A 12856-nucleotide genomic window follows, 5' to 3' on the forward strand; every position below is an offset into this window, starting at 1 on the left:
CTTCTAGACAAGCAGATATTTACTGATTCTAAGGACTCTGATGATTATTAAATTGTAAAACTGTAAAAATCAAATTTTTCTTGTTGAGTTTTTTTTTTTTTTTTTTGCTTTTTAATGTAAAAAGTTTTTATACATTACTGTGCAAAAGTCTAAGCCCACTAGTATTTTCACCCCAAAAAAGGTTTAAAGTCGGTTATTTATATATTTTCTCTAGCAAATCAGTTTTAAGTATCAGTTTACATTTCCAAACATTATTTTTGTCATTAATTGTAATTCTGTAATGAGATTATTGTCTGCAAAAGGAGTCTGACAACAACCAGTGCTCCATATAGAGATCTGATCTGATCTGAATATCATCCAATCTGTCTGGAATGACACGAAAAAACAGAACAAACTGAGACAAACTCAAACCAGAAGAACTTTGACAACAAGATACTTCAAAACGCCTACCTGCAAAGCTGCAGTACTGTTTTAGGCACTTTTATTTATCAATTAACCTATATAAACTATATTAAATCTACATTTGCAGATGGAAGGGCATCCACTGTGTAAAACATATGCTAGATAAGTTGGCGGTTCATTCCGCTGTGGTGACCCCTGATTAATAAAAGGACTAAGCCGAAAAGAAAACGAATGAATGAATGAATGAATGAATGAATGAATGAATCTACTGTACATTTGGTATAACCACATTTTGCATTTAAAACATTTGGTACACTTGTTCATAGTTATTAAGGTAGGTATGTAGGTAGTTTTTTTTAAAGTATCTTAGAGATGTTGCCAAAGTTCTTCTGGATTTAGTTTGTATATAATATAATAGTAAATAAAAAGTAGTTTTTTATATATTTACAGTAAGAAATGTATAAAATGTATATGCAATATGATTTTTAAAAAATATTATAATAATTTTGACATAAAAGTAAAATAGATCATTTTAACCCATATTATGTATTTTTGACTATTGCTACAAAAATATCCATACAACTTGACAATGGTTTTGTGGTACAGCATATATTTGAAGAAAAAAAATGCAGCTAAAAATATAGTAGTATAAAAATAGTATTATAAAATATGATACTAAATATTTACAGTAGTATATATAGTGTACTAATTTTAATACTAATAATAAAAAAAAAAAAAAAATATATATATATATATATATATATATATATTCTAACTTCTAAATAATATGGAGCATTTTTGATGATTTAAGTATTAATTTCTTTTGTGCAGTGGCGCAGTGGGTAGCATGATCGCCTCACAGCAAGAAGGTTGCTGGTTCAAGCTGGGTCATTTGGCATTTCTGTGTGGAGTTCGCATGTTCTCCCTGTGTTGGCATGGGTTTGCTCCGGATGAATTGAATAAGCTAAATTAGCCATAGTGTATGGGTATAAATGAGTGTGTATGGATGTTTCCCAGTGTTGGGTTGCGGCTGAAAGGGCATCCGCTGCGTTAAACATATGCCTGATAAGTTGGCGGTTCATTCTGCTGTGGCGACCCCAGATTAATAAAGGGACTTAGCCGAAAAGAAAATGAATGAATGAATAAATAAACACATTTTTTAAAAAGTGTTTAAGAACTTTTAAGCGTTAATTTAAAAAGTGAAATGAGACGTACAGCATGTGACAGGAAGTCCTGTGACAGAGCCAGTGATCTGATGATCTCAGTGCCGCTGCTGTTGGTCAGGTGAGCGGCTGTTAGGTTGCGATGTGGACAGTGCTTCAGAGTGTGTGCGCTTGCTACTATCTGACCCTGAATGGCGGCGCCCACCAGAGTCCCCAAAACCTCCACTGTCATACCTACAAACACACAGAGATAGAGAGAGAGAGAGGTTTTTGATTTTCCAAAACCCATTGAATTTCGAATTACAAGGGGAGACAATGTGCACTAATTACATAACAAATTGTAAAAAAATAATTTTAAACACCAGGTTGCTTCAATTAACAAAATACTATGCAAAATAATAAAATTCTTATTATATTAATATTATTATTAAAAAAGAGGAAGAAAATACTGTCACGCATTCACATCTGAAATCATATATCAAATGTACAGTTCTGAGCGTGAGCAGTTGGAAAGCATTTGTTTTTCAGATTACTGCAAGCACAATGAAATGAGATGTTGATAATCTTATAGAGCAATCCAAACATGGTGTGTGCATGTGTGTGTAAGCTTACGGTAAGCTGTAGCTGAGTCTCGCTCGCGCTGGTCAGTGCTCAAGAACATGGTCAGAGCAGAATAAGGCACGTGGAAACACTGCAAGATACAGAATCAAACACAAAACAGGAATTAAGGTGGAAACAATATCACTTCATCTAACCATCCATCCATCCATCCATCCATCCATTCATCTAGTTGTTTTAATATGGCAATAACATACTGTTACTGTCATTTAAAAATACAATAATGTTCAACACATTTTTTACAACCCTGAATCAGAAACAATTGGGACAGTATGGAAAACGCAAATAAAAAAAGTTGAATTTCCAAATTTACTTTGGCTTGCATTTCATTTTACTTTCACTTGATTTGGTACAAAGGCAGCATCCAAGAAAGGTCTAGTCCTTTAGGAGCAAAGATGGGCTGAGGATCTGAGGATCGCCAGTTTGCCAACAAATACATGACAAAATTATTGAAATGTTTAAAACAATGTTCCTCAAACAAAAAAGAAAGACATTTGAATATTTCACCTTCGACAAAATTGAAAGATTCAAGGAATCTGGAGGAATTTCAGTATGTAAAGGAAAGGAAAGTATTGGAAAGGGCACAAGATCCCTCAGGCAGCACTGCATCAAGAATCCTCATTCATCTATAAACGATATCACCACATGGGCTCAGCACTACATTGGCAAACCTTTGTCAAGCACCACAATACATAGTTACATCCACAAATTCCAGTTAAAACTGTACTGTGCCAGAAGGAAGCCCTATGATAACAGTGTCCAGAAGAGCCATCAACTTCTCTGGGCTCGGATGCAATTTGGACCATCACACAGTGGAACATATACTGTGGTCTGATGAATCAGTATTTCAGGTATTGTTTGGGAGAAATGGACGCTGTGTCCTCCGGACCAAAAATAAAAAGGATCATCCAGACTGTTACCAACAACAAGTCCAAAAGTCAGGGTCTGTCATGGTATGGGGTTGTGTCAGTGCCCATTTCAAATGTAACATGCACTTTAGTGATGGCACCATAATTGCTGAAAAGTACATAGAGATTTTGGAGCACAATATACTGCTTCCTTTTCCAGGGACACCCATGCATATTTCAACACGACAATACAAAACCACATTCTCCAAGTCCTGGCTGCAGAGAAAGAGGGTACAGGTACTTGACTGGCCTGCCTGCAGTCCCAACCTGTCTCCAATAGAGAGTGTGTAGCACATTTTGAAGTGCAAAATGTGACAATAAAAACCCTGTACTGTTGCCCACTTAAAGACTTGTTTGCAGGAAAAATGGGACAAAATTACACCTGAAACACTTCATCACTTGGTGGCTTCAGTCCCTAAACATCTTTTAAATTTTGAAATGTGTTGCGAGAAGCAAAATTGGAATACAAGTTTATTTTGAAAAATCAATAAAAATCATGTTAAGTAATGTTTCTTGTATTGTCTGCAATTAAATACAAGTTGAAGTAAATTTAAAAAGTCTACTTTCTTTTTTAAACGTTTTTACATACTGTCCCATCTTTGTCTGGTTTGGGGTTGTATTCAAAAGCCAATTGAATAATTAAAATTAAACATAAAATGGAAAATTAATATTTTAATAAAACGCCATTTAGAATTTTGAGGTCGATAAGAAATATTTCTTTTGAAAGACGTTATTTATCCTCAACAAGACTTATTGTTTTTAAATAAAATTGAAAAAATAAAATAAAACTAATTGAAACAGTAATGTTTATTAATTCTTATATATATTTAAAGACTTAACTGCACTAATCTACAATAATTTCAGTCATTTTCTTTTTTTTTGTATTTAATAAAATAGTGATATTAGATTGAACACTAATGTTATTATATGAAGTTTATTATAGCTTCTTCAGATCAGTTTCTTCTTCAGTTTTGGTTGCTAGGTTTTATAAAAGAGCTGTGAATTATGTTTTTTTAAATGCACTATATAAAAACCTTCTAACAGGAGTTAAATAAGATCTCCTATGGTTCAGGTAATAAATATTATGTTTAGTTCTAATTGTAAGTTTTATTTTGACAAAATTATGGAGCAATCTGTCTACGCTCATAAGTGATGCTCTAAAAAGCCAAGCAAAACGATGAGGGATCCAAAATTTAGCATGCACATCTATCAGTGGTTTTCATAACCGCTCATCTTTCACATTCATACACCCAATTACATTACAATTTATTATAAATCACAAAAGGAAACGGCTTACAAGCTCATAAATTGATGTTATTCAATCCAAGAACAACTTGTACTCATAAACGCGCAGTGCAAAATCAATATTTATCAAAGTGCAGCAAACCTTCTTTGAATTTGCTTGAATATTGCATTGCAGTGCAGGCTAGCTTTTCTAATTTACACAAAAGCCAAGTCAGCACTACAGCAGACCAACAGCACAGACAGCTACCAAATTACAGTATTAAGTCTTAGGCCACCAATACTGTGCACACATGTTTATGTGATACTATTATGGATTTAAATATATATATATATATATATATATATATATATATATATATATATATATATATATATATATATATATATATATATATATATATATATATATATATATATATATATATATATATATCATGGATCTATCCTGCCTTGTATCAACGGTTTAGGTTGGTGGTGGTGTAATGGTTTGGGGGATATTTTCTTGGCACACTTTGGGTCTATTAGTACCAATTGAGCATTGTGTACATCGAGGCCATAGACTGTACTCAAATGGCCTCCACAGTCACCAGAGCTCAATCAAATAGAGCACTTTGGGATGTGGTGGAACAGGAGATTCGCATCATGTATGTGCAGCCAACAAATCTGCAGCAACTGCGTGATGCTATCATGTCAATATGGACCGAAATCTCTGAGGAATATTTCCAGTATCTTGTTGAATCTATGCCACAAAGGATTAATGCAGTTCTGAAGGCAAAAGTGGTCCAACCCGGTACTAGTAAAGTGAACTTATAAAATGGCCGGTGAGGGTATATGGTCATTGTACCATCACTAAAACAACAAATGTAATGTTAGCCTAAAACTTTTGCACAGTACCGCACATCCATCTACACTGCTTCTGTTTCTCAAAAGTTCCCCACACTGCCCATTTGATTTCATTAAGGGTTGAGTATAGCTTGAGGACTTGTTTATTTAATCCTAAACCAAAGCCTAATTATGAAAAACTGACTAATTAGAATCATGTAAACTACAGGATCATATACATACAGTACATGCTGGAAGCAGCTGATGTTTCTCAGCTAGACAATGAAGAAGGCTAAAAGAGGAAGGCAGCATTTATCCTCTCTGGTGGTTTCGGGCAGGCCCTACCATGTATTTATCAAGTAGTTAGAATGAGTTTTCATTACAGCGTAGACTGCTGTGGTCGAGCGGCTTCCCCACTCCTTACTGCACTTTCTGCTGAGCTCTACGGAGGACGCTTTGAGCCAAGCCATAGTAACAAAGGAGAGAAACACAAATAAATCATGGAAAACTCCATGCAGACTTCAAAGAGGCTGGGCTATAGATAACCACGCTAACTTTTGTTGACCGGCATTTCTAGCCAGATAAATAGACTTGAGACGCGGCATTGCTTATTGCTTTTACTGAGCTAGAGACAGTGAAGATTGAGATTGATTGTTGAAAAGATTAATAACATGCAAAATGGTATTTTGAGCATCACTACATTTTAAATACAATTGATGGGAAAAATAATATATTTATTCTTTTTCAAGCCATATTTAAAGAAGCAAGGGACATTTTAACAATAGTTACAACAATATTTGTCTTATTTTTTTTATTTTAGCTGGAATTTTGGCAGTTTTTAAATAAAAAGGTCAATATTATTAGCCATCTTAAACATTTTTTTTTCCAATTGGCTCCTGTCAAACTATTATGTTTAGAAATGTGTTGAAAAAAAATCCTTCTGTTAAAAGAATTGGGGAAAAAAATATATATATATAAAAATAAAAATTGAACAGAAGGGCTATTAATATTGACTTCAACTCTATTTTAACAATCTAAGCACAATGTCTAAAGCGCATGGTGCAAAAGCATTAAGGGCATGTTAGAATACACTTTTGCTATTTTGAGGATGGAAAAATATGTTTTGCACCCCGGCGCATGGTCTAACAGCATTGTGCTTATTGTCTTAATGTGTTATGGGTGTGTTTTGAGCATAACGTGCATTAAAACAATCAGAGTCTCATCTCCCATTCCCTTTAAGGGTCAGTTGCGTCATGCCATGGTGCATTTGCTATTTGCATGACGGGCTTTGTAAGTGGAAAAACTGAACGCTTCACTAGCGAGAACAGTTTAACAGGCCATTTGCAGCGAGAATAAAGAATGACCCTCCCCCATTCGGCCTCTTTACTTTCTCTTTTCTTTACTTTTACTCTTTACTTTACTCCTTTACTTTCGTGTATACGGAAACGGTGTTGTACTCACTCCACTGAAGACATCCATTAGCCTACATATTAAATTTCATTTGTTAAGCACAAAGATTTGTTTTAAAACTATTTCTAAATTCAGTTCTAATTTCCAGCAAATGAATAAATGAACAATAATGATGAAGTGTGGTCAAAAAACCAACACTATATCCAAACACACGTCCTATTCTTATGCCCCATATGGTGATGCATACGCCTCCAAAACCCGACAGGTGGACAAATCTAAACTTGTTTTTATTAAAACAAATATAAATATGCATATAATAAATAATAATGCTAATAATAGCAACATTATTCTAATACATATTGTCATGAATAAACTGAAAAAAGCCCCTCGAGGTGAGGCATGTAGGTAGCCTAGTGGTGTTTATATTTATGTAGAAAATTTTTGTAACATTTTAATCCTTAAATTTTTTTTCATTCGTAAAGATATTTGTGTATAGCTGTACATTCTGTGTATATTAAGCAATGTGTAAGCGTTTGGACCTGCATAGGCAGATAACAAACGCGCTCTGCGCTGGACTTGGGACCAGCTTTTAGTTGGTCAAGGGTAACGCTCCAATAATGCACCCTAACACACCTCCCCGGCACACCCATGAGTCCACAAAGTGATGCAAATGGATTTGCTATTTAAAGAACGTTGTGCAAAACATGAAAATTAGGCTTGCGCTGGTCTGAAAATAGCAACAAATCGTGCCATACACATTTTGCGACTAATTGCGCTGGGTGTGTGATAGGGCCCTATATATTCAAATAGTAAACAGTTATTTTAAAATGCACTAATATTTCGCAATATGAAAGTTTTTGCTTATTTTTTGGATTAATTAAATGTAGCTTTATTAACCTTACAATTTCTTTATTCATACCGATCACAAACTATATTTTAAGTAAAAGAATTTTTTTATATACTTGCACTGTATATGCACTGTATGTGCATTTATATAATGCACTGTTGGGTAAAATAAGTAATATATTACAATCTTAAGCCTAAATTATTCTTTAAAAATAAAAAGCAGAAATAACATAACACGTTACGTCATATTTACAAAACTTTTACTTACTTTTACATTATTTTTGCATGTAAACACTGTTTATTTGTTCTTATTAGCATTTAATTAATAGTCCATCTTTGTAATTCCCTAATACATTTCTTACTAAAACAATAATAGCAAAGAAACGTAAAAAAAGTCACCATAATTAAGCAATCATAACCAAAAAAAAAAAAACACTAAGGTAAAACAGTAGCAGAATTAGATTTTATTGGGCCTGTTAGGTATTTGTGAGCACATGATGGATGGAGCTGTAAATGTGGTTTCTGGGTAATCTGCAACCCACTGCTTTTATTGTGAAATTATATTACAACTTAAAGAACATCAAAGTTTATGTGTGCTGGATACTCACTGTGATGAGAGTTTGGTAGAGGCAGTAAAAGCCCAGATACCAGACGAACCTCCTGTTGGTAAAAGGTGGAACAAACCAAAGGTAGAAATAGGAGACCACCATGAATGGAGTGCAGCCCACCATCCTATAAGGAGAAAAGGACAGAAAGTAAAGTCACTATGCAATCAAAATTGTATTGTTATATGGATTTTTTTTTGTCAATTATCAGAATTATACAGAAATCCCACCAAGAAGCAAGGCATATTCATACTGTCTTCAATAACTGTCTTGTGGTTTACCCAATCTCTCATTTTAGCTTGCATACTAATAAATAAGTGAAGTTTATTTATAAACTAATTTCGAGAGGATCACATGCTTATGATTGCTTGCAGTCGGCACCGCATTATTCAATTTATGATTCACCAATCAGACAATTCCTAAGCCACTATAAATACCCTAAGTTCCATATGACAGCCATCTTCGTTTTGAAGAATCCCCCCTTCCATCCCTACTCCACCTCCTTTTTTAGATGGGTGGCACAGTGGTTAGCACTGTTACCTCACAGCAAGAACGTCACTGGTTCTAGTCCTTACCAAGCCAGCCGACATTTCTGTGCAGAGTTTACATGTTCTCCCCGTGTTCACGTGGGTTTCCCCCGGGTTCCCCATTTTTTTCCCACCGTCAAAAAAAACATGCAACCTAAGTTAATTGACTAATCCAAATAGGGACCATAGACATGCTCCTAATAAATAGTTATCTCTTAAGAGCAATCACTATCTGTTCATTAGATACTACAGCAGGGGAGTTCTCAAGATCTACCTGGGCTCAAACTCCCCTCTCGCCTTACAAACGGGAGGGAGCCCCGGGCTCGAGGATCTTATGAGCTCAGAGCTCTCTCCCAGGACAGCATGCCAAACAAGCTTTATAATCAATCATCAGCTAAGTGTGAACACTTAAAATAAGCAGCTTGTATCATTTACTCATATTTATGGCAGCTCTGTATCAGTGTTGTGGACAATGTTTGCTGTTTGTTTAAACTACTTATTTAAAATGAGCTGAAACAACACAATTCTTGAGTTTTTTAAGGGAGAACTTAATTATTTTATGTTCAATCCACTTACAGTTGTAAAAACTAATTAGTTAACTTAATTCCTTTAAGTTGTCCCAACACAAATTGATTGTGTGGAACCCAGCATTTTCTACAGTGTGAGGGACATCATGGTGTTTGTGTGGATGCTGATCATTTCTACCACTGGATTGCAGGCCACAGAACCACAGTGACTGTTATACTCTGACAGGAAATCTGCAGCTTTTTTTTTTCCAGGATGTGGGACGTGTTGGCCATTTATAATTCATACTGATACAAGTCTTCCATAGCATTATGGGAGAGTCTGTTGACTGCAGACACGAGTCAGTGAAGGTGGGGAGAGTTTTTAGAAATAACGGCTGTATGTGGCTTTAGAGAGTGATTTATCGTCACTAACAAAATGATATTATGGAAAAATATTCTACAATTTAGTCCTTTTTTATATACATTTTTATTTAAAGGGCACCTATTATGCAACAATCACTTTTATAAGGGGTTTAAAAGAGCTGTGTGGCAACAGTCTGTGAATACAGCCTGTCTCTAATAATAAAACTTTTATAATCACACTTATTCTTTTTATAATCACACTTTTAAAAAGTCTCTAGAAACACTTTGATTGAAATACTCCCTTTGTACATACCAGGGCAAAGCCCCACTCATTAGTGATGATCTCTCCATCATTAGCATAAACAGCCCTGAGTGAGAAGCAGCCGTCCGCCATTCGAGTTTTCACCACACTATAGTCTCCATAGACTGCCCTCTTCTGAGAAACTACTTTTGACATTTTCACAGAAATAATGTTAGTCCTGTTTTGAATATCTGCTGCTTTGCTTATGCATAGGCGTTTGTAGCCACGCCCTTTTTTAAAAAGAGCACAATCTCATTTGAATTTAAAGCAACAGTCACCAAAACGGCATCATTTGCATCAATACCTTAAAGGGGCAGTTTCAAAGAGTTACAGAATTATTTGTGGGGTGTTTTGAGCTGAAAGTTCACATACACACTCTCACATCAGAGTCTTATTTTAAATCTTGCTAAAATGGGCATAATTGGTCCCTTTTAAGAAAGAAAAATAAAAGAGAAAAGGAACAAAACCATTATTATAGAACAGAGATGCCCAAACTATGCCCTAACTATCGCAGGCCAAAGTTGGCCCATGGTAACCTTTGATTTGGCCCACCATCCCATTTGAGAAGAGAGGGAGAATGATAGGGATGGTTTAGAGATTGTAATTTCAAATTAATTTAACCTTTTGTTTGTTTGTTTTATTGTTAAGCTACAAAAAGCTAACTGAAATTAAATGTTTCAATCCAAGTGGTGTCATTTAATTTAAAATGTACATACTTTCACCCGATGAATAGAGGACTTTGGTGAGCAAATGAAGGCAAAGGCAGCTTCTGCTTGACTAGTGTATTCAGCATTGAACTCCACTGCATTATAAATGTGATTGTTTATGTTTTTATTGCATTAAGTTATCATTAAAAAATTTATACTGCATTAGTTAATACGATTTAGAGTAATGTTTTCTATTTATTTTTAAATATTAGGAATCAAATTGGGAAATTACCCATGGCAACTTTAATGTAAAATAGTTTGGTATATTTACTGTATCTTCGGCCCACGGTTATCAATGATATTTGGTTCTTGGCCCTTTATATGAAAAAGTTTGGGAATCCCATCAAGTCTTATGTTACCCGTGAATCTCTCCATACAGTGTATTTCCTTTACAATTCCTATCCGTTAAGCTCTTGATGGAGGATCAACCTGAAACCATTTTCGTGTTAAGAAAATATTCTACAATTTTATACGATTTTTAAAGAACTTATTTTAGTATTGCAAAGGCAAAAAATCTTCCAGCAGTGAAAATGTATACACAGATGTGAATGTTTTGTCAATGCATTACAAGTAAATGCTTTGGCATATCTGGGCCGATCACAAATCTCAAGGGGACTGAAGAGCTAGCTTCAAATGTCTTCTTCGTTAGAGCTTAAGAGGTGATTGCACTGCACTTTTCTTTGCATTACTTTCATTAATTCAAATGCAGGAGACTATGCGCACAATATTCTAATATGTTTGGTTAACTCTCCAACCTGCAAATACATATCACATGAAGGCGTGCTGATAGGTCTGGGTGCCATTTTTTATTAAAAGAATGCTAACATTAAAAACTGCAGAATTGCTGTGTTGCCGTGAAGTGCAGTAAATTTTATATTGTACATTCTGGATTTATTTGTTGTTGAATCAAGTATTTTTTTAAGATGTGACAGGTGACATTATACTACAAGTAGAAATTTTGTGTGCTTCATTTTTGATTATGCCATGTCATAATTACAAGAACTATAGCTGACTGCAGCAGTTTCATTTATGAATTGATAGTGTCGGCATGGCATGTGTATTACATATATATACACTACATTGCTCGATACAAATGAGTACACCCCCCCCCCCCTTTAAATACTTTTATCATTGTAAAAAATACATAAAAAAAATAATATATATGAAATGAAATGGGTTTCCAGGGCTTATTCAGTAAGGTTTAAGGTTGTCTTGTGACTGACATTTTAATTATTTATTGAGAAACCAGTTCATACAAGTTCAATTTACCATGAATCAGAAATTGTGTTTTGCTCTATTTACTGCTATTTTAAGTTTACTCTGACAAAAAAAAAAAAAAAAACTAAACAGAAATAGATTAACACAAAGCTAGAGTAGAGTAGAGTTCATATAGAGCTTTCATTTTGAGTCATTTTAATAATGATTTAATAGTGAATGATGACATTGATTTCCATTTGTGTAACCTCAGTACTACAAGTCCAATAATTAAACTATGGTTAATGTAGTAAAACTATGGTTGATTTGTGGCTGTAAGTTGAAATAAGATGTTTGCTGAGCAGTAAATAAAAAAACCTGATAGCTACAGTTATTGATTCTGATTTGTTGAGACGCATTTGATGCTATTGTAAAATATTCTACCCCATACAACACCTGACAAAAGTTTTGACGTCTATCCAAGTTTTAGGAACAACAAATAATAATAATTAGGAGAGTAAGGTTTGACTTTGCTTAGACAAAAGTCTTGTCACTTAACAGAAATAATGCACAGTATAGAATATAAAGTCCTGGTGCAGTGGAAAAAGAATGAATATTGTGTATGACTCTCATGAGCTTGTAGGACTGCATCCATACATCTCTGCAACGACTCAAATCACTTATTAATAAAGTCATCTGGAATGGCAAAGAAAGCGTTCTTGCAGGACTCCCAGAGTTCATCAAGATTATTTGAATTCGTCTTCAATGCCTCCTCCTTCTCCTTACCCCAGACATGCTCAATAATGTTCATGTCTAGTGACTGTGCTGGCCAATTCTGGAGCTCCTTGACCTTCTTTGCTTCCAGAAACTTTGATGTGGAGGCTGAAGTATGAGAAGGAGCGCTATCCTGCTAAAGAATTTGCCCTCTCCTGTGGTTTATAATGTAATAGGCAGCACAAATGTCTTGATACCTCAGGCTGTTGATGTTGCCATCCATTTTGCAGATCTCTTGCACGCCCCCATACTGAATGTAACCCCAAACCATGATTTTTCCTTCTCCAAACCAAACTGTGAGAATCTTCGGTCCATGCAGGTTCCAGTAGGTCTTCTGCAGTATTCGTGATGATTGGGATGCAGTTCAACAGATGATTCATCTGAAAAATCAACCTTCTGCCACATTTCCAAATGATCAACTAGAAGTCAACTTATTATTTTTTGCTCTTACAACTGGGATCGACT

The 12856-nt window shown here is 34.8% G+C and overlaps 1 protein-coding gene across 1 annotated transcript in view; it reads right to left on the reverse strand.

The window, feature by feature from the left end:
• Window positions 1-12856, reverse strand: part of mfsd2b (MFSD2 lysolipid transporter B, sphingolipid) — a 50658-nt gene that overhangs the window by 15462 nt on the left and 22340 nt on the right. Inside the window, exons 4-6 of the mRNA XM_056481587.1 lie at window positions 8023-8146; window positions 2178-2256; window positions 1618-1799 (exon numbers count right to left, since the gene is read on the reverse strand). Of these exons, the coding sequence (XP_056337562.1) occupies window positions 1618-1799; window positions 2178-2256; window positions 8023-8146 (385 nt within the window). The remainder of the gene's footprint in view (window positions 1-1617; window positions 1800-2177; window positions 2257-8022; window positions 8147-12856) is intronic.

This window comes from Danio aesculapii, chromosome 20 (assembly GCF_903798145.1).
Source record: "Danio aesculapii chromosome 20, fDanAes4.1, whole genome shotgun sequence".
In the NCBI taxonomy this organism is placed as follows: Eukaryota; Metazoa; Chordata; class Actinopteri; order Cypriniformes; family Danionidae; genus Danio; species Danio aesculapii.